Consider the following 26,473-nt stretch of genomic DNA (forward strand, 5'->3'; position numbering starts at 1 on the left):
AATCCCAAAGATAGCAATTATAATTAGTGATGAGATGAATTTATTTTAACTGTCTCCCTCAGTGCACCATTTTTCTAGCCAAGAGGTTAACCAGCCCTTTTTCTCAGGACAGTGTAAATGACACTCCTGATCTAGGTTACATTGAATAAGACTGACTGGAAGTAACTCCATGTCCTTGGCCTCCCAGGGAGGAACCCAGTTCACTGCATCACAAAGCATGACTGAGACTGAAAACTTGCTACATGAAAGAACATTACAAAATGATTGTGGAATCTGTTGCAATGATGAAGTGAATAGTTAGTGAAATTATAGGTGATAATAGATCACCACATGTTCCACCTTTAAGATAATGTTGCACTCCAATTCTGTATGTGCAGTGACTGTTGCATGGATGCTGTGCCTTCTTTGAACACATTCCCACTGAAGTCGATACACATCATTTTAAGGCTTACCTGTGCTCAGGTGGAGTGGCTTTAAGCAGTTCTGATAGCAGTAGTGGATATTTACAGATCTTCTGCACTGGCATTATGAGAAATCCATCAAAAGGGAGGCTCATCATTTTCTGCCGCCTTCGACAAACCTCAAAAAAGTAAGCGTATTTTTCGACGACGATGAGTTTAGCCCATTCAGCAAGAGCATTGACATGGTTGTTGCAGTATTCAGCATACATCAAGAAGCCTGCATTCTGCAAAGAGAAAGAGAAATGATGAAGAGAATCAATGGAGATCAGCAAGCCATTCAGATGGTATCAATCACAAAGTTGTCAGCATATGGTCTTCAGGGAACTACAATAATACAATTCACTGGCACACTGTTCCCACAGAGGTTCAGCTGAAGGCCATTTCAACAGTACACCTCCTCCTTCCACCTCACTCATGCCAATATTCCAGGAATCAAGACCCATTTCTCCACAGTAATGATTTATACATTTAATTTTCCACTCTTATTTGCCTTAAGTCTGTTTATTTGAGGTTCAGTCTGTAATCTATAGATTATTGCCTCTTCTTACTTTTTAAAAAAAATTAACCCCGAGCTGCTCAGATTCTCACCACACGAAATTTCAGCTACAGCTTTGCTCGTAGTAATGTTAAGGCCGAAACGAAAATAGACACCCAAATGAGTCAAAACGACAAGGTATGTACCTCCAGCGAGATTAACAAGTCAAGTTTAACATTAAGGAAGGCCATAGTTATAGAAGTTATTGTTTGAGATGCTGCAAAACTAAACAAGGCATGCCAAGGAGATCCGCAAGTACTAAGCGACACTGCATTCATTTTTATAGCCATGATATGGAGGTGCCAGTGTAGGACTGGGGTGGACAAAGTCAGAAGTCTCATGACACCATATTATAGTCCAACAGGTTTATAGTGACTTTGCCTGACGAAGGAGTAGCGCTCTGAAAGCTTGTGATTTCAAATAAACCTGTTGGACTATAAGGTGCAGGGCTGGATGAACACAGCAGGCCAAGAAGCATCATAGGAGCAGAAAGGCTGACGTTTCGGGCCTAGACCCTTCATCAGAAAAGGGGGGAGGGGAAGGGGGTTCTGAAATAAATAGGGAGAGGCGGATAGAAGATGGATAGAGGAGAGGATAGGTGGAGAGGAAACAAACACAGGTCGAAGAGGCGGGGATGGAGCCAGTAAAGGTGAGTGTAGGTGGGGAGTTAGGGAGGGGATAGGTCAGTCCAGGGAGGACGGACAATGATACCATTGGGCTATGTGGATTTCACAAACTTCAAAATCTCCCCTCCACCTACCGCATCCCAAAACCAGTCCAGCTCGTCCCCGCCTCCCTAACCTGTTCTTCCTCCCACCTCAAGCCGCACCCCCATCTCCTACCTACTAACCTCATCCCGCCCCCTTGACCTGTCCGTCCTCCCTGGACTGACCTATCCCCTCCCTAACTCCCCACCTACACTCACCTTTACTGGCTCCATCCCCGCCTCTTCGACCTGTGTTTGTTTCCTCTCCACCTATCCTCTCCTCTATCCATCTTCTATCTGCCTCTCCCTATTTATTTCAGAACGCCCTTCTCCTCCTCCTTTTCTGATAAAGGGTCTAGGCCCGAAACGTCAGCCTTTCTGCTCCTATGATGCTGCTTGGCCTGCTGTGTTCATCCAGCCCTGCACCTTGTTGTCTCGGATTCTCCAGCATCTGCAATTCCTACTATCTCTGTTGGACTACAACCTGGTGTCATGTGACTTCCCACTTCTTTCATTATATTACCATACATAGCTAGCTGTAATCAAGAACAGATTCTGGGCCACCACATAGATCATTGCCTTGCTGCGCTGTGCACCTCGATAGTTTGGGGTGAGTGGCCTGTTTCTGTGTTATCAAATCGATGTAACTTCAAGGATGCCTGAGATCATTCATTATCACAAACTGAATGCCAATGACTGCCAACAAAACCACTATCATCTGTTTATCAGACACATGAAAGAAAATAACGAAACAGTTGTATTAATACTGTACTTTTGATAACCTCTGGATGTCTTAAAATATCTCACAGCCAATGAAGTACTTTTTGAAGTGTGGCTTCTTTTATAAACTAAGGAACAAGGCAGTGAATTGCTGCATAACAAACTCCCATGAAAAGGATGGATGAAATAGTCATCAAAGTGAGTAATTGTATCTCCTTTCCTACAGCTTGACTGAAGTTTCGTTGTATGACTCACAAAGGACCATTGATGGATCTGATGTGTTCTACTCCTCTGAAATCAAACCCACTTTATCTACTCTGTAATTTATCCGATCTATTCTCATCAAAGATCTAATCACATCTCTGGATATGTCTGCATGCGTGATGCTAATTATCAGTGTTATAGAGAATGCACGACTTAATGTGCACTATAGGCACCCTTGAAGTTTGGAGGCCTTTTTTTTAAGAAATGAAAAGGACTAGGTTTGGAATTTACTTATTCTAAGCCAATCTTTTTCACAGAAGTTGGATTTTGTAGACATTATTTTCCAATACTACTGTCCCAAATGAGAAGCCACTTTCAAGGCAGTTAGTTTGCAGAGTTACCCAACTTTCCTGCCTCTCTCTCTCTCTCTGTCAATCTATAAGTTTTTAATTTCTATGCCTATTAGCAAGTGAAGAGTTTGAGCCAAATATTCCACTAAAAAGACTATTAAAAAAAAGTATTGTGAAGGGAGCAATTCTTGTTATTTTCAGAAATTGCTCAAAATATAATAGAAGTTAAACATTGTATTTTGTTCCAAAAAAATCTGCTTTGGCTGGAAAGTCATGACCTGAAGCAATAATTCTGCCTTGCCGTTGGCAAGGACTGCCAGACTCATTGAATATGTCCACCTTATTTTGTTTTTCATGATTGTATTTTCTTGTTTGAAATATACTTCCATCAATTTTAAGGAATGCCATTCTTTGTCACTGAATAATAATATTTTTAGAATGAACCTTGGGATTGCACAGTGTCTTTTCTGTCATTTGGAGTGAATATAAGTCGGTAATAGCTGTATAGAATTTATGATGATAAGGGGAATGATTAATCTTGTGCCACCCTATCATTGCATGACAATCATAAGGTAGAATTTAATGTCTTAATTACCTCTCTTGTACCTGAAGCAACTGAATTTAAACCTTATGTCGTAACCAAATCTTGACTTTGCACCATGGATTTGATTAATGTTGTAGAGCATTTTCACAGAAAAACAAAATGTGCTGTCAATTCATCCCTTGAAAAATGGATTTGGAAAAATAAAGTGCTGAAGCTGTACTGGATAGATAGTAAATTGGGTGTTATAGACCTTCAGATTTATCGGATCTTTTTAGTTAATGCAGTCACAACGTGTGTATTAATATGGAGATTGTGCCCCTCAAAAAACCCTTGCTTATGCCAATTGAAAGAGCAGGAATGTGATTTCCCAGGCCGAGTCTTGCCGAACTTGCCAAGTAAGTCCCTGTGAAAATCTAACTGGGGAATTCTGTGGGGTAAAAAAAACCCTTCAATCTTTTAGAAATTGTGCAACAACAGTGGATAATTAAAGCTGGTGCTGAAAAAACATAGAAAACCATCAAATCGTCTTAATAAGGAAAATAATAAGAATACATAGGTATTTAAGTGAGAAAAATCAGTTTTATTTTGTATTGAGTTAATACAAGAGAAGAAACTTTATTAAGATATTTTGTGAACAGTAAAGGTTGTAATTGTTTGTTTATTGAATACATTATTTGAACTAATTATGGTATGTGATGCCCCAGTGTAAAATAAACTTGTGTACTGGTTTACAACGTGAGCACAAGTCTTGATAAAAGATACATTAATCCATTATAAAAATCAGGATCACAGATTTCATTCCAGCAAACTAAAGTACAGTGAGAGAGACTCCCTGTGAAACCCAGCATCATTTTAAATTCTACTTCAAACAGGAACACATTTGTTCTTGTTAAGTGTTCTAAGGAGAGAGCTTTGTCATTGTGTGAATTTTGTATGAAACCCTATATCTGAGAGTCATAGCTCACAAATATCATTCTGTCTAGGAAGAGCAAGACGAAATTAGTCTGTTTATGTATATTGCCCCGAAGAGACAGAACTTGCAGTTGCAGAAGGGCATTGTTAGATACATTGTACATTTTGGTATTGATCTAATATTCTCAATTTGAAGTCTACTCCTGCTTTTACAAATTTGAAAGTTGAAGAAATGCCTCAGCATATTGAATAAAACTTCCACTCATTTCAAAACTATTACTACCGTGGTACTTTTTTGGAACGGGTAACTTGAGTAATTCAGGTTACTGTTACAGTGAAAATAGCTTGTAAAGGTATGTTGTTTACTGAAGTGTTATGCTGTCAGCTGATAGAGTTATAGAGCTGCACAGCATGGAAACAAACCGGTCAATCCAACTCATCCATGCCAACCAGATATTCTAAATTAATCTAGTCCCATTTTCCAGCATTTGACCCATATCTTCCTTAAACCTTTCCTATTCATATACCCATCCAGATGCCTTTTAAATGTTGTAATTGTACCAGCCTCCACCACTTCCTCTGGTAGCTCATTCCATACACGCACCACCCTCTGCATGAAAAAGTTGCCCCTTAGGTTCTTTTTCAATCTTTCCCCTCTCACCTTAAACCTATGCTCTCTAGAACAAAGAACAAAGAAAATTACAGCACAGGAACAGGCCCTTCAGCCCTCCAAGCCTGCGCCGATCCAGATCCTCTATCTAAACCTGCTGCCTATTTTCCAAGGATCTGTATCCCTCTGCTCCCTGCCCATTCATGTATCTTAAATGATGCTATCATGCCCGCCTCTACCACCTCCGCTGGTAATGCATTCCAGGCACTCACCACCCTCTGCGTAAAGAACTTTCCACGCATATCTCCCTTAAACTTCTTTCCCCTCTCACCTTGAAATCGTGACCCCCCTAGTAATTAAGTCCCCCACTCTGGGGAAAAAGCTTCTTGCTATCCACCTTGTCTATACCTCTCATGGTTTTGTAGACCTCAATCAGGTCCCCCCTCAACCTCCGTCTCTCTAATGTAAATAATCCTAATCTACTCAACCTCTCTTCATAGCTAGCGCCCTCCATACCAGGCAACATCCTGGTGAACCTCCTCTGCACCCTCTGTAAAGCATCCACATCCTTTTGGTAATGTGGCGACCAGAACTGAATGCAGTATTCCAAATGTGGTCGAACCAAAGTCCCATACAACTGTAACATGACCTGCCAACTCTTGTACTCAATACCCCGTCCGATTAATGAAAGCATACTGTATGCCTTCTGGACCACTCTATCGACCTGCGTTGCCACTTTCAGGGTACAATGGATCTGAACACCCAGATCTCTCTGTGCATCAATTTTCCCCAGGGCTTTTCCATTTACCGTATAGTTCGCTCTTGAATTGGATCTTCAAAATGCATCACCTTGCATTTGCCTGGATTGAAATCTGTCTGCCATTTCTCCGCCCAACTCTCCAATCTATCTCTATTCTGCTGCATTTTCTGACAGACCCCTTCACTATCTGCAACTCCACCAATCTTAGTGTCATCTGCAAACTTGCTAATCAGACCATCTATACCTTCCTCCAGATCATTTATGTATATCACAAACAACAGTGGTCCCAACACAGATCCCTGTGGAACACCACTGGTCACAGTTCTCCATTTTGAGAAACTCCCTTCCACTACAACTCTCTGTCTCCTGTTGCCCAGCCAGTTCTCCATCCATCTAGCTAGTACATCCTGGACCCCATGCGACTTCACTTTCTCCATCAGCCTACCATGGGGAACCTTATCAAACGCCTTACTGAAGTCCATGTATATGACATCTACAGCCCTTCCCTCATCTATCAACCTGGTCACTTCCTCAAAGAATTCTATCAAGTTGGTAAGACATGACCTTCCCTGCACAAAACCATGCTGCCTATCACTAATAAGCCCATTTTCTTCCAAATGTAAATAGATCCTATCCCTTAGTATCTTCTCCAGCAGCTTCCCCACCACTGACGTCAGGCTCACCGGTCTATAATTACCTGGATTATCCTTGCTACCCTTCTTAAACAAGGGGACAACATTAGCAATTCTCCAGTCGTTCGGGACCTCACCCGTGCTCAAGGATGCTGCAAAGATGTCTGTTAAGGTCCCAGCTATTTCCTCTCTCGCTTCCTTCAGTAACCAGGGATAGATCCCATGTGGACTGGGGATTTGTCCACCCTAATGCCTTTTACAGTACCCAATACTTGCCCCCCACCCCTCCTTATGCTGATTTGACCTAGAGTAATCAAACATCTATCCCTAACCTCAACATCCGTTATGTCCCTCTCCTCGGTGAATACCGACGCAAAGTACTCATTAAGAATCTCACTCATTTTCTCTGACTCCTCGCATAACTTCCCTACTTTGTCCTTGAGTGGGCCAACCCTTTCTCTCGTTACCCTCTTGCTCCATATGTACAAATAAAAGGCTTTGGGATTATCCTTAACCCAGTTTGCTAAAGATATTTCATGACCCCTTTTAGCTCTCTCAATTCCTCGTTTCAGATTGGTCCTACTTTCCTGATATTCTTCCAAACCTTCGTCTGTTTTCAGTCGCCTAGACCTTATGTATGCTTCCTTTTTCCTCTTTGCTAGTCTCACAATTTCACCTGTTATCGATGGTTCCCTAATCTTGCCCTTTCTATCCCTCATTTTCACAGGGACATGTCTGTCCTGCACTCTAATCAACCTCTCTCTTTAAAAGCCTCCCACATGTCAAATGTGGATTTACCCTCAAACAGCTACTCCCAATCCACATTCCCCAGCTCCTGCCGAATTTTGCTATAGTTGGCCTTCCCCCAATTCAGCACTCTTCCTTTAGGACCGACGAGAGTCTTTGTCCATGAGTATTCTAAAACTTACGGAATTGTGATCACTATTCCCAAAGTAATCCCCTACTGAAACTTCAACCACCTGGTCGGGCTCATTCCCCAACACCAGGTCCAGTATGGCCCCTTCCCGAGTTGGACTATTTACTTACTGCTCTATAAAGCCCTCCTGGATGCTCCTTACAAATTCTGCTCTGTCTAAACCCCTAACACTAAGTGAATCCCAGTCAATGTTGGGAAAATTAAAATCTCCCATCACCACCACCCTGTTGCTCCTACATCTTACTGCACCCTTCCTATTTCTGAGCTCTGCCCATATTGCCTCACTGCTCGAGTCCTCCATAGTGCCCTCCTTCAGCACAGCTGTGATATCATTTTTGACCAGTAATGCAACTCCTCCGCCCCTTTTACCTCTCTCTCTATCCCACCTGAAGCATCTATATCCTGGGATATTTAGTTGCCAATCTTGCCCTTCCCTCAACCAAGTCTCAGTAATAGCAATAACATCATATTCCCAGGTACCAATCCAAGCTCTAAGTTCAGCTGCCTTACCTAGTACACTTTTCTCGCATTAAAACAAATGCATCTTAGACCACCTGTCCCTTTGTGTTCATCATCTGCTTTCTGCCTACTCTTCCCCTTAGTTACACTGACTTCATTATTTAGTTCCTTACAGGCTTTAGTTAATACCTCCTTACTGTCCACTAACCTCCTCATTTGGTTGCCATCTCCCTGCCACATTAGTTTAAACTCTCCCCAACAGCGTTAGCAAAAGCACCCCCAGGACATTGGTTCCAGTCCTGCCCCAGGTGTCGACCATCTGATTTTAATAGTCCCACCTCCCCCAGAACCGATCCCAGTGTCCCAAAAATCTGAATCCCTCCCTCCTGCACCATCTCTTAAGCCACTCATTTATCCTGCCTATTCTTTCATTTCTACTCTGACTATCACGTGGCACTGGTAGCAATCCTGAGATTACTACCTCTGAGGTCCTACTTTTTAACTTGGCTCCTAGCTCCCTAAATTCTGCTCGTAGGACCTCATCCCATTTTTTACCTATATCATTGGTGCCTATACGCACCATGACAGCTGGCTGTTCACCCTCCCCCTTCAGAATGTCCTGCAGTCGATCTGAGACGTCCCTGACCCGTGCACCTGGGAGGCAACATACCATTCGGGAGTCTCGTTTTCGACCACAGAACCACCTATCTACTCCCCTTACAATACTCCCCAATATAGCCCTTCCACTCTTTTTCCCGCCCTTCTGTACAGCAGAGCCAGCCATGGTGCCGTGAACCTGGCTACTGCTGCCTTCCCCTGGTGAGCCATCTCCCCCAGCAGTATCCAAAACGGTATACCTGTTTTGGAGGGAGATGACCACAGGGGACACCTGCACTGCCTTCCTACTTTTTTCTTTCTGCCTTTTGGTCACCCATTCCCTTTCTCCCTCAGCAATCCTAATCTGCGGTGTGACCAATTTGCTAAACGTGCTATCCACGACTTCCACAGCATCGCGGATGCTCCAAAGTGAGTCCATCCGCAGCTCCAGAGCCGTCATGCGGTCTAACAAGAGCTGCAGCTGGACCCACTTCCTGCACGTGTAGGAGTCAGGGGCATCAGCCGCATCCCTGAGCTCCCACATTGAGCAAGAGGAGCATAACACAGGTCTGGGATCTCCTGCCATTTTTACTCTTAAGTTTAGCTTAGTCCTGCTATAATATCAAATAATAGATAAATGAAATGAAAAAAATTTTATCAATCACTCTACTTACCAGCACATGATTTTGAAAAAAAAAGAAAAAGAAACGCCTTACCTTATCAACACATCACTGAGTTTTTTTTGATTAGAGGAAGAGGGTGGGTGGGAGACACTTTGTGTGTAGTGTCTCAGGTTTAGCCACTGCCCAAATATATCAGTTCACTCACCTTCCCAGAGCGCAATTCGACCACTCCCACTCAGCTCCGCTGCCGAAATAAAGAACTTACCTTCCCGGCAGCCACCTGGTCCTCGCTCTCACTGCTCCCGCTGCTGCTGCAAAAATGGAGGCCACTGATTCCATGAGGTAAGTATTTAAATGGGAAACTTACCTTCCCGGCAGCCCCCTGGTCCTCGCTCTCACCGCTCCCGCTTCTAGTTTTGGAATTTGGCAAGTCACCCCTCAGCCTCCGATGCTCCAGGGAAAATAGCCCCAGCCTAATCAGCCTCTCCCTATAGCTCAAACCATCCAGTCCCGACAACATCCTTGTAAATATTTCTGAACCCTTTCATGTTTCACAACATCCTCCCCATAGCAGGGAGATCAGAATTGCATGCAATATTCCAAAAGTGGTGTCACCAGTGTCCTGGGCAGCCACAACATGACCCCCCAACTCCTGTACTCAATGAACTGACCAATAAAGACAAGCATACCAAACACCACCTTCACTGTAGGTGGATCTCCACTTTCAATCGACTATGAACCTGTCCTTGGTGGTCCCGGTCTCTTTGTTCTGCAACACTCCCCAGGACCTTACCATTAAGTGTACAAGTCCTACCCTGTTATTACTGGACATATCAGATCCCTGACTGCAATCTGGCTCAATAGATAATATTTGTTTTGGTTTAGTTTTAACAAGGTAGTCTCTCGCTGAAGCACAAGCATACAATGTTGCAGATTTGGTTTTAAAACTGAAACTGAAATTTATTAATCAAAAGAAATGAAGATACATTAAGATAATTCAGTCTATTAACTTATAATATGAACCAAAAGATTTTGACACACAAGGTAATTTTATAATTCCATTGATTGCAAAAACTCTCCTTTACAGATCCCAAAAGACCACTGCTCACACCAGAGAAAAAATAATTTTTTTCTCTAACACCATTAGGTTTAATTTAACTGTGATTTCAACTTCTAATCTGGGAAGTCTGATAGCCTCTTCCTGCAGCTTTCATGTCCCTGAGTTTAAGTATACTTAGCTTCAAATAACCTCTTCAAAGTTTTAGCCAAACAATTCTGCTCCAGGACTTTTACTATATCCCTTACCCTCAAGTAATCTATTTCCTACCTTCTCTCTTTCTGAAGAGCACTGCTTAACACATCCATTAGCATTGAAGACTTCTGCAGAATTACCCCTAATTGAAACTAAAAAAACTTTATTTTTCAAGCTATGGATGTTTCCTCTAAGCTTAAAGCCTTCTAACAGAAACCCTGATGCATAATTGTTTATCTTGTTCATTCACATTATCTTCTAATGCACAGAAAAAAAAATTCCTGAAATCTACCTCACTATCATGTTGTTTTAGAAGAAATCACAATGGCTACAGAAATATTTATGCAATCATTAAAAACCTCAGAAAAAATCTGTCACTCGTTCAAAATTCAAATACTTAAACTTAAAACTAAACATTAAAACATTAATAAATCTCACATCCTACATCACAGTAGCTTGTCACCATGCATGTCTATGCCCTTTGCAAATAATGTACAGGTTAGGTGGATAAGCCATGGGAAATGCGGGTTTAGAGGGATGGTGAGGGGGATGGGTCTGGGTGGGATGCTCTTCGAAGGGTCGGTGTGGACTTGATGGGCCAAATGTAGGGATTCTATGATTCTATAATTTACATTTACCTTTTGTTACCTCCATATTCCTATTGAGAGCTGTGAGGTATCATATTACTGTTGGCAATTTTCTTAAAGTCAGATTATTTTGTATGCATGACCCTGTGATGTTCTATTTGCCCAGTTTGAGATATCCTCTGGTCATTGGGAATATACTCTTTGACATTCCCTCCTACCAAATGCAACGTGAACACTTGTACTTCAGCTCATCATATTACATACTCCACAGGTGACCAATGAAACAAGAATGCTTTATGCTAGTTTCATACTATTTAATGAACATGCCACTGAGCATTAATGGTGGCATGTTCTGACTGATTTGTCGTTTGCGCATCCATTAAAATAAACTGATTTGATAACTTGATTCTCTTCACAAATTGGAGAAAGCATGCACACAGCTTTCAGATTCATGCATTTGTTCAGAAGACTGAATGGGTGAATAAGAATTAACGGTAAATTTCTTATGGTCTGTGGGAGGAACAGAATTTCAAAGTCATGGATCGCCCATTTAAGAGAGATGGAGAGGAATTTATTCTTTCAAGAGGGTTGTGAATCTGTGGAATTCCTTACCTCTGCAAACTGTAGAGGCTAGTTCATTAAATATATTCAAGACATAAAATAGATTACCTGAGGATAAGGGAAAGTAGATTTTTAATTCCAGATTTTTAATTAGGAAGTGAATCAAGGGTTATGGTAAAAAAGCAGGAAACTGGAGTTGACGATTATCAGATTGGCTATGATCTCTTTGAATGGCAGTGCAGACACAATGTGCCAAATGGCCAACTTTTGCTCCTATGTCTTATGGTTTTATTAACAGACTTATTAGTCAAATAATCCTGGGAGTTTAGTCAGCACTTGTGTAGATAAGATACAGCCTAACATTTTCAGGTCGATTGACCTTTCTTGAAAACTGGTAAAATTAGAGATGTGTTCATTGAGGTTTAAGCAGGTGCATTGCCAGGAGAAGTGGGCATGGGAAGAAAGAACAAAAAGTGAAGGTCTGCAATAGTGTGAAAAGGGGAAGTGAAGAAATAGAAACAATAGTTGTAATGTGAAATTGTTGAACTTGCTATTTGATTCAGAAAGCTACAGATTTTTCCCTGGCACCATTGTCAGCTTCTGTCATTTTAAAATGACTCCTCTCTGACCTTTCCTTTCTTACTCTCCTCCCACCTCCACTTCTCCTGGGTTTGCTTCAAACTTGTCACGGCTCTAACCTTTCTGCTGAAAGATACATTTCTAGCACTTTCCATATATGTTTCAGATTTTCAGAATTTGCTGGCTTTGCTATTGCCCAAATGATTTTGTCTTGTTTCATGTTTTGATGTTTTCCCAATGAGTTAAGGCTGCCCTTCAACACAGTTGAAAGTTGCAGTGGTCAAATTCAGGATCACTCTGAGCAATTTACATTTGTCAAAATAAAATTTGTATAGCTCACCACCACTCACTTCTTGAAGGAAACAAGCGCCAAACTCACTCAAGTGTGGTTTGTTTGGTCTGTAATGCCACTCCAGGTTCTGAAGTAATTTCTTGTGCGTTTTGTAGATGTCCACAATGTTGGAAAAGAGCGTTTTCAGTCGGGCATGAGGGAACAAATCCTTTGCTTTCTGACACTGCTTGTAGTAACCCTAGTGGAGAAAGAGAAACAAACAGCAATGGTTTAACTGACGTTCCAGATGGTAAGCAGGAATGTGAACATGATCTGCATGTAACAGAAAGGAAGACAACAGGATCTATCTTACCAGCTGGCTCCACAAGGAAAAAGAAAAGTAAAATAAATAAGATAAAACTGGGAAATGAATGTACTGGTCATACTGGAGTTTTATTTTCAGGTTTTCAGACCAAAACGTGTCAGTTCCACATTTTTACTAGGTCTGTTTCATTAACCCCTTGCTTTTAGATGTGGATTAAATTGTTCCCTGATCCCCACTCCATTTTTTGTTCCACTTCCCAGAGTTCCTGACCCCATTCTCCCCTCTCCACCCATTGTTCCAGATTATCTCTCCTTTCCCTGAGTTATTTGCCTTCTCCCTCTGATCATCTGACCTGCTCCTGACATGTGCATTGTTATGATTGCAGTTATCAATATTTGTTGACCCAAATTGGCTGCTGTGATCACCTGATGAACCCAGAAAAACCACATGGAATGTTTTAACAGCCATCAAACTCGACATCAAGAAATTCTGTAGTTTTCTACAGTTCTTAGCATTCCGAAATATTCTTAATTCCCTCACTTTTACTATATTAATTTACTTAAATGTTTAACTGAATTTCACCTAGTTATTAATTTTACTGTCTTTGTTGAATTTTTGCAAGGTAAGCAAAGCTACCTCTTTGCTGTCTTTTGGGGGTTTGGTGCAGGGAAGCTGACATTCAATGAGTAATTCAGAGACCCAGGCTAATACTCAGGGCAACATGTGTTCAAATCTCATTATGGCAGCTGGTGGAATTTCAATTCAATAAATAAACCTGGTATTAAATATTAGTCTCAGTCATGGTAACCATGAATCAATTGGTGTTAAAGCCCTATTAGTTTCAATTATCCTCTCCAGAGGAGGAAATCTGTAATGCTTACCTGGTCTGCCCTACATGGCTGTCTGGACCCACAGTATTATAGTTGAATTAATTGTGGATGGATCGGCATGCCTGGTGATTCAAGCATAAGGGGAGGCCCAGAAGGGTAGAAGTGGAGGTGCTTCAGCCTTTGGAGTTGCCTATCAAGTACAAGGCTCTTGCTACATTTGTCAACAAATGAAGATGCTGCAGGATGGATGAGCAAACTTTTGATGGTACCTCAATGCCCAAAGCTATTCAAGTGGCAAGAATTTTTTTCATTCATGTGATGAGATGATTGCTGCCTAGGTCAGTATTTATTGCCCATCTCTAATTACCTATAGGGCATTAAGAGTCAACCACATTGCTGTGGGTCTAGAGTGATATGTAGGACAAATCAGGTAAGGAATGTGGTTTCCTTCCCCAGCGGATGTTAATAAGCCATTGTTTTTTTTGTTCCCAACAGTCAACAATGATCATCAATAGATTTTTATTGAACTTAAATACCACTATCTGCCGTGGCAGGTCTCTAGTCTAACAGTCTAGTGATAATACCACTAGGCTATCACGTCCCCTTTGACTAAATAGGAATGTTGTGATAGTAGCAGAAAATATAATTAGGATGATAGATACAGTTCTCTGAGACAGAGAGTAAACTGCATTGCCTGCCTCATACCAGAGTTCAGGATGGTCTTCTGTGGGCTAGAGGGTAACTTGCAATTGGAGTGAGAGGAGCCACATGGGTAGAACTAGGAAAGAGGTTCTGCTGAGGGTGTCTGAGCAGCTAGGTGCTATGTTTAAAAAGCAAAAGTCCAAAGGTTATAATTTTTGGATGTATGCCTGAGCCATGTGCAAATTGGAATTGGGCAAATGAAGAGGAGAAAGCTAAACGCATGGTTCAAAGATAGTTTTGGGAGAAAAGTGTTTTGATTCATGGGGAACTGGCACCAGAACTGAACAAGGTGAGAGGTCTATCATTAAGACAGTTTTCTCTGAACTTTTATTGCGGCCAGCTTTCTGGCAAACCAAATAACCACGGCTATGGGAGTCAGGGGTTCAAACTAAACAATAGGCTAAGGGATCACATTTGGGAAGACATAATAAATTGTGTTGAAAAACAAGGTAAGGTAGCAACAAGGGAAAGGATGACCAACCATTGTGTGAAGCAAGAGATCCCCACACTAACCTAAGAATGCACCAACAGATAAGGCTGGTGATTACAACAACAGTGAAAAAGGCAGAAATTAAAAAAAATGAAAGCAAACTGATGAATTGAAAGAACAAATCTTTATTTCTTGTATAAAATCTGATAGCATAACAGACAAGAATGGAAGATGACAAAGACTGGGAATTGAATATCTCAGGTACGTAACATTTAGGAAGGACAGGAAGCTTGGGAAAGGTGAAGTTGTCACTTTATTAATAAGGAACGTGATTTCTACAATAGAGAGAAGTCCTTAGTTCTGGAGATGAAAGTATAGAACTGGACTGAGTAGAGGTAAGGAAGAGTAAAGACAAGAATTCACCTGCAGGAGTGGTTTATTTACTTCGAAGAGTAACCACATTTTAGTATGGGGTGCACAGGAAGAAATGATGAAGGCTACGATAAAAGCACAGTGATTATAGTGAATGATATTAATCTACCTATAGATAGGACAAATCTGATTGGTAAAAGTATCCTGAATGATAAATTTAGTGTTTTCAGGTCAGTTTCTTCAAGCAGTATGTCCTAGATGCAAGTAGACAAGACTAGATCTAATAATAAGCATAGAGACAGATTAATTAATAATGTCTTAGTGAAGATACCCCATTGTCGGTTTGAATTTAGCTTTCAGTTTCAGGAAATGATAAATTGATCCAGGACGAGTGTTGTGCTCTTAAATAGAGAAAATTTCAAGGACCTGGAAATACGGTGGGCTGAACTGACTTGGGAAATTAGGTATGGGGTAGGTCAGTAGACATGCAGTGGCACACAGCATGAGATGCTTCATTACACTCAGAAAATATACTTTTCAGTGGCCAAAAATGTGTCTAAGGGAAGAAGCTACCACCTGCGGCTAAGGAGGATAAAAAACACATCATTTTGTAAACATTTTGCAGCAGTCATAAGATTGTACAGAATATAAATAACAACAAATAATGACTAAAATATTAATTAGAATGGATAACTCAGTATTAGAGAAATCTAGTTAGAAAGATAAAAATACAGTAAGAGTTTCTACAGGTATTGAGTAAGCAAAGAGAGAGTCGGTGCTCCAGAATGTTAGATTAGGGAGATAATAACAGAAAGTTAAGAAAGGCAGGTGGATTGTATTGACATGTTAGATCTGACTTCACTGTAGCGGATATAAGTAAGATTTCAGAAATAATTGTGAATTAGCAGAGAAAGGGAGGAAGAAACATAAAACAATTATAATCACCAGGCAAAAGAGTACTGACAAAATTATGATAACTGGAAGTTGACAAGTCCCCAGGATCTAATGGACCTTAGTATAGGGTGCACAGATAGTAAATGCATTCGTTTTAATTTTCTGAAAGATCCCAGATTTGAAAAGGTCCATCAGATTTGAAGACAGCAAATGTTCAATTCATGAAATGAGGGAGACCATAAGATGGAAGCTGCAGGCTGGTTAGCTTCACATTTGTCATTGAAAAAATGCTGGAATCTATATTGGTAAGGGAGTTGTGGGAGGGCATTTGGACAATTTCAATGTATTCAGGCAGAGTCATCATATTTAGTGAAAGGCAAATTATGTTTAGCTAATTTATTGGAGTTCTTTGAAGTAACAAACAGCATGGTTAAAGGGGCACATGTAGGTATGTTATACTTAGATTTATGGAAAGTATTTGACAAAATATGACATCAAAAATTATTATACAAAGTAAAAGTTCATCCTGGAGGGGGTAAAAATATTGATTATAGATACTGGAAACAGCATGTTTAATTGACAACCTGAAAATGACCCAATATGCAACAAGGGGGTGCAATCAGATCAGTTTTGATTTTATCAGAAGGCAGAATAGGATCAGGGAGCCAAATAGTCAAGTGTTCCTACTTCATATGTTCCTGTGTATATATTTATGTTGCCCAGCAGATATGATTTCCCAGCACAGGCTCCTGAAATTATTTTTCCCTTGTTTTCAAATTTGAAGACGGGTTGGCAAAGTTAGGACTGTTTTACTTGGAGAAGGGAAGACTGAGAGAAAATATGATGGCTGTATTCCGAATCATGAGGACAAACCATTCAGGGAGAAACTGTTCTGACTTGAGAAAGGATTGGAAACGAAAGGGCACTGATTTAAAGTAATTGGTGAAAGAAAAAAAAACAATATTACAACGAAAGCTTTATCACACAGTGATGGTCACAGTCTGGAATGCTATGCCTGACTGTGTGGCAAAGATGAGTTCAATTAGTGCATTGCAAGAGAGTTAGATTGTTATTTGAAAAGGAAGAATTTGCATATTTATGGGAAGAGCTGGGAGAATGGCTTTGGGTTACATAATCATTCAGCGAGCTGGCATTGATACGATGAGCTGAATGGCCTCCTTCTACACTGTAACAATTCAGTAATTCTGACATTGTGTACAATTGAACAGCACTGATGAGTGTTATTTCTTTTGACTTGTCATCCACGGCATACCTCATAGATATCACGTAGGTTTTTAACATAGTCCCGCTCTGAGTTTAAGATCTCATGGATGATATTGCCTCTCTTTCTCTCTTGTGCTGTGAGTTTGGCTTGTATTGGAGGTGGAAGAGGTGGCATATCTTCTGGGGTCACGTCCAGTAGTTCAACCGTTCCCCGCTCGTTGCTATCTAGCTTCAGGAACAGAAGCAAAAGCTACTATAAATGCCTTGGGTCAACACAATTCCATTATCAACAGCTCCAGCTAGCAGGAGGTGAAAAATACAATTCCATTGCGGTTTTCATTTTATAAAATGTTCTGGCCAATAGCAAGGAGTGGTTCCTCCAAGCTGTCATCATTAAATATTCCGTTCAATATTAGCTTTCAAAAGTTGACTGTCATGTGGTCACTCTCTAATACTCTGGCCAATAACTAAGATGCTGGGAAAATATCATGTTTAAATTAAACGGCAATGTGTGGTTATTGTTAGCATTGACTTGTCATCTGTACATTACCTCAAAGACTTCACTTAACCCGTGAATTATTTTGTTGCCATGACGCATGGCACGGTGCCTTTTCATTACAGTGGCCTCTTTCTCTTCCAATACTGACAAGGATGCGAGCATTTCAGAGATGATTAGGTCATTGTGTGACTCAACAGCATCTTTTGACGTTTCCAGGATCAAAGTTTCGGGTTTTGTTATTGATTGAGTGATCTGGTCAACACTTTCATCCAGGTTTTCACTTACATCTTCCTTTTGCCCATACTGCAAGAATAGAAAGAAAGACTTCCTTAAATAAGTATTTATAAGAAACCATAGACCACAAAGGACCACAAGCATCTCTCTCTCTCTCCATTAGAGAGAGACAATTGGTTATCACAAAACTGAGGGGTGACCGCTCCACAAGTTTAAGACTAGATGAGGAACCAGTTGACCAAGAACTACCAAATGGACTGAAACTGTGCTGTTGGCTTTATTCTGCACCACACTCTAGTTTCTTTTCAATTTGTTTATGGGACTAGGATTTATTGCTAATCTCTTATAGCCTAGAGTCAACCACTTTGCTGTGGGTCTGGAATCACATGTAGGCTAGACCAGGTAAGGATGGCAGTTTCCTTCCCTAAAGGGCACTAGTGAATCAGATGCATTTTTCTGACAATTGTTTCATGGTTATCATTTAGACTCTTAGTTCCAGATTTGATATTGAATTCAAATTCTACCATCTGCCATGGCAGGATTTGAACCTGTGGCCAAGAACATTACCTGGATCTATGGATTAATATTCTATTGATAATACCACAAGGTCATCACCAGTTCCAGGAACAGCGTGGTGGTTTGCTGCTGCATTAGTGGGACTTCAGAGGAGTTTAGATGTGGATTTGGAGTTATTCGGATTTCCACGGGAGTATTCCAATCTCTGATTCCAGAGACATCCAATGAGGAGGAGTGAGATAGATAGTGAGTTAGAAAGAAAGTTTATTTGGCTGGAAGGAAGAATTACTCCAGGTTCACAAATAGTGCTATAAAAGTGTTAACTTTTCTTCAAAGCAGTCATTGTTTCCCTTCAGTTTTCCAGTTTTGTAGAAGCTTAGGAAACATGGCCATCAAGGGCTAAAACTGGAAGGTGAAATATGAAGAGCTAGAGCCTGATTTTAATGTTTAAATGGCTTATTTCTCTCCTGGGAGTGAGTTTATCAATCATCCCAACCTCTTCTACTTAAACTGGAAATGCATGGAAGGTCGGGTCTGAGATTTTAAACATTTTAATAATCCATCTGACCAAGTTGCTAAAATTACTAAACCTCCACACCAGGTCAACTCTTCTCTATTTCTTTAATTCCCCACATTTTTCTGCAATATCTGTTCCACGTGTAGAAAGGGTCCAGCACAGGGTCAAAAATTGGGCCCAATGACCAGGGCCCAGAGTTCAGGTTCATTTTTTTACTTGAATAAAGGGAATTACAATGAAATGAGGAAAGAGTTGGCTAAAGTGGACTGGACTGGTAGATGAGCAGGAATGACAGTAAGCAAGCAGTCGTGGATATTTAAGGAGATAAGTCATGACTTAGCAAAAATACATCCCAGTAAGGAGGAAAGATTCTGAGAGGGATAAACCAATCATGGCTAACCAAGGAAGTTTAAGGAGTGTATTAAATTGAAAGAAAAAGCATATAAAAATGCCAAAGTCAGTGGTAACGCCAAAGACTGGAATTAATTGAAAATTCAGCAAAACAGGACTAAAAAGATAATAAATTATGAGGCCAAACTAGCAAAAAATATGAAAATTAACAATAAGAGTTTCTTTAAATATATAAAAATGAAGAGAGCAGTCAAAGTAAACATAGGCCCCTTACAAAATGAATCTATAGATAATTAAGGGGAACAAGGAAATGGCAGAGGAGTTAAACAGATATTTTTCATCACTCTTTATGGTGGAAAATACTTCGAACATTCCATTAATACTAAAGCATCTGGTGAGGAATTATGCATCATCTCCATCACTCGAAGTAGTATTAGAGAAACTAATGAGGCTAAACACAGTTAAGTCCCCTGACCCTGATGGTTTGCATCCTAAGATCCTAAAAGAGTTGGTTACAGAGATAGTGGATGCATTGTTGTAATTTTCCAAAAGTCCTTGGATTCTGGAGAACTACCAGAGGTTTGGAAAACTGCTAATGTGACAACCCGATTACAAATAGGTAGGCAGGATATAAGTGCGTAACTGTAGTAGGATTAGCATAACATCTGTCAGAAAAGTATTGGAACTAATTATCAGGAAAGTAATAGCAGAACATTTGGAAAATCATAATCCAATCAAGCAGAGTCAGCATGACTTTATGAAAGTAAAATTGTGTCTGACTGATTTATTAGAGGTTGTTGAGGATGTCTCAACCAGAGTGGATCGAGGGGAACCAGTACATGTGTTGTAGTTAGACTTCAAGATGGCCTTTGAAAAGTACATCACAAAGGGTTAAGTTAATAAGAGCCTGTTGTGTTAGAGATTAGTATGTTGGCATGGATAGAGAATTGGCTCATGGGCAGGAAACTGTAAGTGGGGATAAGGGATTGTTTTTCAGGTGGTGACCTGTGACCAGTGGGATTCCACAAGGTTCAGTTCTGGGACCGCAACTGTTTCCAATACATATAAATGACTCAGAAGAAAGAAGTGAATGCACAGTAGCCAAATTTGCAAATGGCACTTAAATAAGTGGAAAGCCAGGTTATAAGAGGGATACAAACAGTTTACAGAGAGATGTTCATAGGTTAAGTAAGTGGGCAAGAAGTCAGCAAATGAAGTGTAATGTGGGAAAATGTGAAGTTGTTCATTTTGAAAGGAAGAGCAAAAGAACAGAATAATATTTAAATAGAGAAAAATTGCAGAAAGCTGCAATACAGTGGGACCTGAGAGTACTTGTACATGGAACACAGAAAACTAGCACACAGGTGCAGCAAGTAATCAGGAAGGCTAATTAAATATTGGCCCTTATTTCAAGGGGTTTGGGGTATAAGAGTATGAAAGTCTGACTGCAACTGCACAAGGAGCTAATGAGACCACATCTGGAGCAGTTTTGTTCCCTTTTTATTTAGGAAAGATATCATTTTATTTGAGGCAGTTCAGAAGAGATTCACCAGGATGATCTCCGGGGTATGTAGGTATTATTTCATAAACGAAGGCTGAACAGGTTGGGACTCTACTCATTACAATCTTGAAGAGTGAAAGGTGATATCATTGGAACATGTAGGATTCTTAAGGAGCTTGTCAGGCTAAATGTTGAGAGGATGTTTCCTCTCATGGAAGACTCTAGGACCAGAATGCATTGTTTTGGAATAAAGGGACAGCAATTTAAGACTGAGATCAGGAGGAATTTCTTTTTTTTTCTGAGGGTTTTGAGTCTTTGGGACTCTTTGCCACAAAGAGATGAGGAGGCAGAGTTATTATGTATATTTCAGGCTGAGACAGATTCTTGATCAGTAAGAGAATCAAGAGTTAAGGAAAATGCAGAAAAGTGGATGTGAGGAATGTCAGATTAGCCATGATCCTATTGAAAGGCAGAACAGTCTCGAGGGACCAATAGCCTACTCCTGTACCCATTTCTTTACCGTCTCGTAACAAATCAACAGTATCAGAAAGACATTAATGTTAGCTGAGGGAGAAGACATAAAAAATTTGACCATATTAAAATGAGATAAAATTAGTAACTTTAAAAAATAGAGCCACTAGAAACCACAAAAAAAAATTAGATGCAGCATGAGATGAAATGAATGTCCTTTGATGAGAGCAATGAATGCAATGGGGTCTTGGTCTTGAACACTTTCATTGTCCCCACACCTACAGACATTGGAAAACAAGCCCCTTATTTCTATTGCCCTTTTGTTTCCTTATTCCTTCATGGGATGAGGATATTATTGATAAACCAGCATTTGTTGTTCATTGCGAATTTCCCCCTGAACTGAATTGCTTTCGTCAGAGGGCAGCTCAGATCAATGTCATTGTTGTGTGGCTGGAGTCATATGGAGGCCAGACCAGGTAAAGATGGCAGAAATCCTTTCCTGAGGATATTAGTTAACCAGATGGGTTCATCTAAAACTGATAATAATTATATAGTTATCATTACTTAGACTAGCTTTTCTATTCCAGACTTGTTAATTGACTTTTAATTCCATATGGGATTTGAACACCACTCTCCAGACCATTAGCCCGGGCCTTTGGATTATTTTCCCATTAGAGAAATAATTCCTCTGAAGCTACTCAAATCTTTTTTCATAATTTTAATTTCATACATCATAATTTGATTACTTCTGAACTTCTAAACTCAAGGGCATGCGTTTTGATCGTTCGTTTTCTGATTAAACTACATTTTGCATTGTCTTTAAAACAAAAGTGGTCAATTGAAAGGGCATATTTAAATACGATGAGTGAAAATTTTTGACACCAAATCCACCTCCTGGTTCCATTTCCCCTCATTCCAAAAGTATAAAGTAGAAAATATACTTATGTGACATTTGTTTTTCCTGATTTATTTCTGGTAGGAAGGATGTTCCCAATGAGGGAGTCCAGATCAAGGGGTCACAGTCTGAAGATACAGAGTAGGGCATTAGGACTAGGAGAAATTTCTTCACCCAGAGAGTGGTGAGCCTGTGGAATTCTCTGCTGCAGAAAGCAGTTGAGGAGAATGCATTGAATATTTTCAAGAAGGAATTAGACATGTTCATAGAGCTGAAGGGATCAAAGTGTATGCGGAGAAACCTAGAACAGGTGTACTGAGTTGAACAATCAGCCACGATCATAGTGAATGGTGCAGCAGTCGAGGGGCTGAATGGACTACTCCTCTTGCTATTTTCTATGTTTCTGTGTTCTGCTTTGTTCTGTTGCTTTGCTATGAGAAGCACCAGCTTGGGTCGTTCTTCTAGTAATAATTAGTAACTTGCATTATCTGTATTTTTATGTATACATTTCCATGGTAACCAATTTAAGTAGATAGCAATTCTATGGATAGTTACAATTAAAGAAATATTATACATGTGTTGAGGGAGTCTCTTCACAAAAGTAACCACCCCTAAAATTTTGTTCTACTGATAACAGATCAAAATGAATATTTTCCAAATGTAGGTAAAGATTTACCCATTAACAACACTCACCCATGCATTTATTATCAACCTGACACAGTTAAAAAGGCTGCTCATTCTCTGTCGTAGTCAAAATGGATGTTATTTTCCATATTAGGCTCCCAACTGTACATTTAGATGGCAGAATTGTTGGGATTAGGAAATCAGACTTAGTCAACATTGATATAAAACAGACCTGAACCGTCATTAGGGCTACATGAGTCAGCCCTTGACTTGGGTTACAGATGTGCAAAAGATGTCATAATGCATCACATAGACGTTGATGTGGAGGTCACTTCTGTAATTTGCAGTACAATGGTTTATCAATTGCAACCTAACAACATCAGTTATAGTTATTTTCCTTCTCAATTGGACTGTTGTTTTTTTTTTAAAAAGCTTTTATTATGTTTACTTATCTTGAGGTTTCCCTTTTCTGGATTCCTTAGTTCAGTGGAAATCATCTGCTGCTCATCTGCCTGCTAGGAAACAACAAGAAAGTTTTTGCTTGACATTTTCAGACATTAAAACATACTCTAACCTGTCTTCATGTTTTGTCGCAATGTGTACTAAATATCAAATAGTGGACTGGTAAGTGTAGAACACAGCAGCTCAGTGTCATATGGTGAGGTTCTAGTGATGTCACAAACCCTGAGAGTGATGGTTAACAATTTTGTTTGGGTATGTTTGGGGCAATTTTAATCAAAACAAACAAATGGGAAACCTATGAGTTTGTGAAATGTGAATTTTCTCATACAATTTTCTCACCTAATATTATTTGTTGGCTCCAATGAAGGGTAAATTTGGAAGAGATGTCAAAACAACATTGTATCCAATCCCATCAGGTTTTTTGACTGGTGAGATATGTTAAAATTATTCCATTAGGCAGAGTAAATTGGTATATAGTATTTAGGGAGTTCCATCTAATCCTGTTGGCCTCCTGAGGCTTAGGTTAGGATACTTTCATGCCCCACCTTCTATCTCTAATATTGTTTCTTTGCTATTAACATCTTTGGTGTGAATAATTCTTAAATTGGTGAAATAAATAATTTAGAGTTTCACAGGTATCTGCATGATGCTTGTAAACCACAAGGTGTCTTAGAAAATATTGCACTTTGAAAATTTTGTGAAGTCAGAAAAAGCAAGAACACTGTGCAATTTACTTCTTGTTAAATTTTTGTCTAAACTGAGTATTACTGCTGAGTGATGTCATCAGCCTTCTGGCTGTGTATTATTAACTTCTAGTCTGTTCAGGACCCACTGATCTGCCTTTCCCTAAGGTCTTGTTATAATTAAATGATTCACTTTGATGATAAATGAGAATTCCACATTTATTCTGAGATTGAATTGTAATGTTGGAGATGGGGAGAAGTGAGAATTATTAAAGAAGGAACGGGTAAGAAAAAGAAGTCGGGAGCTGAGTAGCCCCGGTAGAATGCAAACTGGGTTTCACTGAGCAGTTGCTGCATCATAACACTGATTATACCTTCTGTCACTTTACTGATGATCGAAAGTAGATTTATGGGGCAGTAATTGGCTGGGTTGGTTTTGTCTTGCTTTTTGTGTACAGGTCACACCTGGACAATTTTCCACATTGTCAGTTGAATAGCAGTGTTGTAACAGTATTGGAAGAGCTTAGCTAGGGGAGTGGCAAGTTATGGAACATGAGTCTTCAGATCTATTGCTGAATTGTAGACAGGGTCCATAGCCTTCACAATATCCAATATCTCCAACGCTATCTTGATGTCATATAGAGTGAATCAAATTGAATGAGGTCCGCTATTTCTGACGCTGGTGACTGCTAGAGGAGACCAAGATCGATCATCCACTCAGCACTTCTGGCTGAAGATTGTCGTGAAAGCTTCAGCCTTAATATTTGCACTGACCTGTTGGGCTCCTCTACCATTGCGTATGGAGATATTTGTTGATTCTCCTCCACCAGTGGGTTATTTAATTGTCCATCACCATACATGATTGTATGGCAGACTGCAGAGCTTTAGATCTGATCAGTTTGTTGTAGGATCGCTATCACTTGCTGCTTATGCTGTTTGGCAAGCAAGTAGTCCTGTTTGGTAGCTTCACCAGGTGACACCTCATTTGAGCTATGCCTGGTGCTGTTCCTGGCAAGCCCTCCTGCCCACTTCATTAAGCCAGCGTTGATCCTCTGACTGGAGGATATGCCAGGCCATGAGGTTGAAATTGGCATTGTCGAGTCAATACAATTTGGAGCTGGAGAAACAGCAGGTCAGACAGCATCAGAGGAGCAGGAAAGTCAACGTTTCAGGTTGGGACCCTTCATTAGGGCATGAGGTTACAGATTGTGTTGGGGTATAATTCAGCTGCTGTAGATGGCCTACAGACTAGTGTTTTGCTTGATATGTATTAATAACCTGGACTGGATATGGAGACCAACATTTCAAAATTTGCAGATGACATTAAACTTGGAAGCAGTGTGAAGGCGATAGTGAAAGACTTCAAAAGGACATAGGCAAGATGGGGGAATGGGAGGACATCTGGCAGATGCATAATACAGAGAAGTATGAAATGATACATTTGAGTAGGAATGAGGCAAAGGAATATAAAGCAGATGATGTAATTCTAAAGTATGTGCAGGAGCTGAGGGATCTGGAGATGTATGTACACAAATCATTGAATGTGGCAAAGTAGAATGAAAAATTGATGAATAAGGCATACAGATCTCCGCATTAAGTGGCATGGAAGACAAAATGAAAGTAATCATAGTGACCCTTCATAAAACTCTGGTTCTGCCTCAACTGGAATATTGCATCCAATTCTTGGTACCACACTTTAGGAAGGATGTGAATGCATCAGAGAGGTTGCAGAGAAGATTTACAAAAATGGTTTTGGAATTCAGAGACTACAGTTACTGGATAAGACTTGTGAAGCTGGGACTGTTCTCTTTAAAAAAGAGAGGTTGAAAAGTTGGTACAGGTATTCAAAATCATGAGAGTTCCGGAGAGTGCAGATGGGATGCAATAATTTTGGGAGAAATGAAAACCAGGAGAAACTGTTTTAAGATCATTGTCAAAGAAGCTAATTGTGACATAAAAGAAAAATAAAATATGCATTGAATTAATGGAATCTGTGGCAGAACATAAGCTGGCTTCAGCTATGATTTTCAAAACAGAACTGAATAAATATCTTGAGAAAAACAAAATGCTTGGCTATAGGGAAAAAGCAGGCAGAGTCAGTATGGACAAAGGAGTTTAATGATCTTTTTTTCTGTCCTGTAGCCATTTAATGATTATATGAAAATGCAATGCCTTTATTCTTGCAATCTAGATAGATTTAACCTTTTAAATCTATCTAGAGAGATTTGAACCTTTTTTTTGTTAAGCAAGCATGATAAGGGTGATGTAATTTCTTTAGGCTTGCATTTGGATTTATTTAGCCACATAATATGTAGAATTTTATTGGAAATTCAATTCTGTGAAGCTCTTACCAAAGGGGATGTTAGGAATTCTGGTGTATGCTGCATGTGGCCAGGTTTCTGCACTGAGAGCAAGGGCTCAGAAAATTCGTCCCTAACTCCTCCACCCACCCCACATCACATCTGACATTGTATTTTTGTTGAATCAGTTGTATAAATTTCTGCTGCTCTATCTTTTGGAGATGCTGCAGCATTGACGTGAAAATTGCAATTTCTTCCAATAGAAATTACGATAGAATTAAGAAGTAGAAGAACAGGAGTATAGCTCATGACCCTCTAAGTGAAGAGATTTCTCCTGTCTCTA

General features: G+C 40.0%; 1 protein-coding gene across 1 annotated transcript in view; it reads right to left on the reverse strand.

The window, feature by feature from the left end:
• Window positions 1–22,929, reverse strand: part of LOC125484638 (rho guanine nucleotide exchange factor 4-like) — a 35,419-nt gene extending 12,490 nt beyond the window's left edge. Inside the window, exons 1-5 of the mRNA XM_048604127.1 lie at window positions 22,918–22,929; window positions 17,628–17,879; window positions 17,127–17,306; window positions 12,380–12,559; window positions 453–685 (exon numbers count right to left, since the gene is read on the reverse strand). Coding sequence (XP_048460084.1) covers window positions 453–685; window positions 12,380–12,559; window positions 17,127–17,306; window positions 17,628–17,879; window positions 22,918–22,929 — 857 coding nt within the window. The remainder of the gene's footprint in view (window positions 1–452; window positions 686–12,379; window positions 12,560–17,126; window positions 17,307–17,627; window positions 17,880–22,917) is intronic.
• Window positions 22,930–26,473: the final 3,544 nt, after the last annotated feature.

This window comes from Rhincodon typus, chromosome 13 (assembly GCF_021869965.1).
Source record: "Rhincodon typus isolate 14 chromosome 13, sRhiTyp1.1, whole genome shotgun sequence".
NCBI lineage: Eukaryota > Metazoa > Chordata > Chondrichthyes > Orectolobiformes > Rhincodontidae > Rhincodon > Rhincodon typus.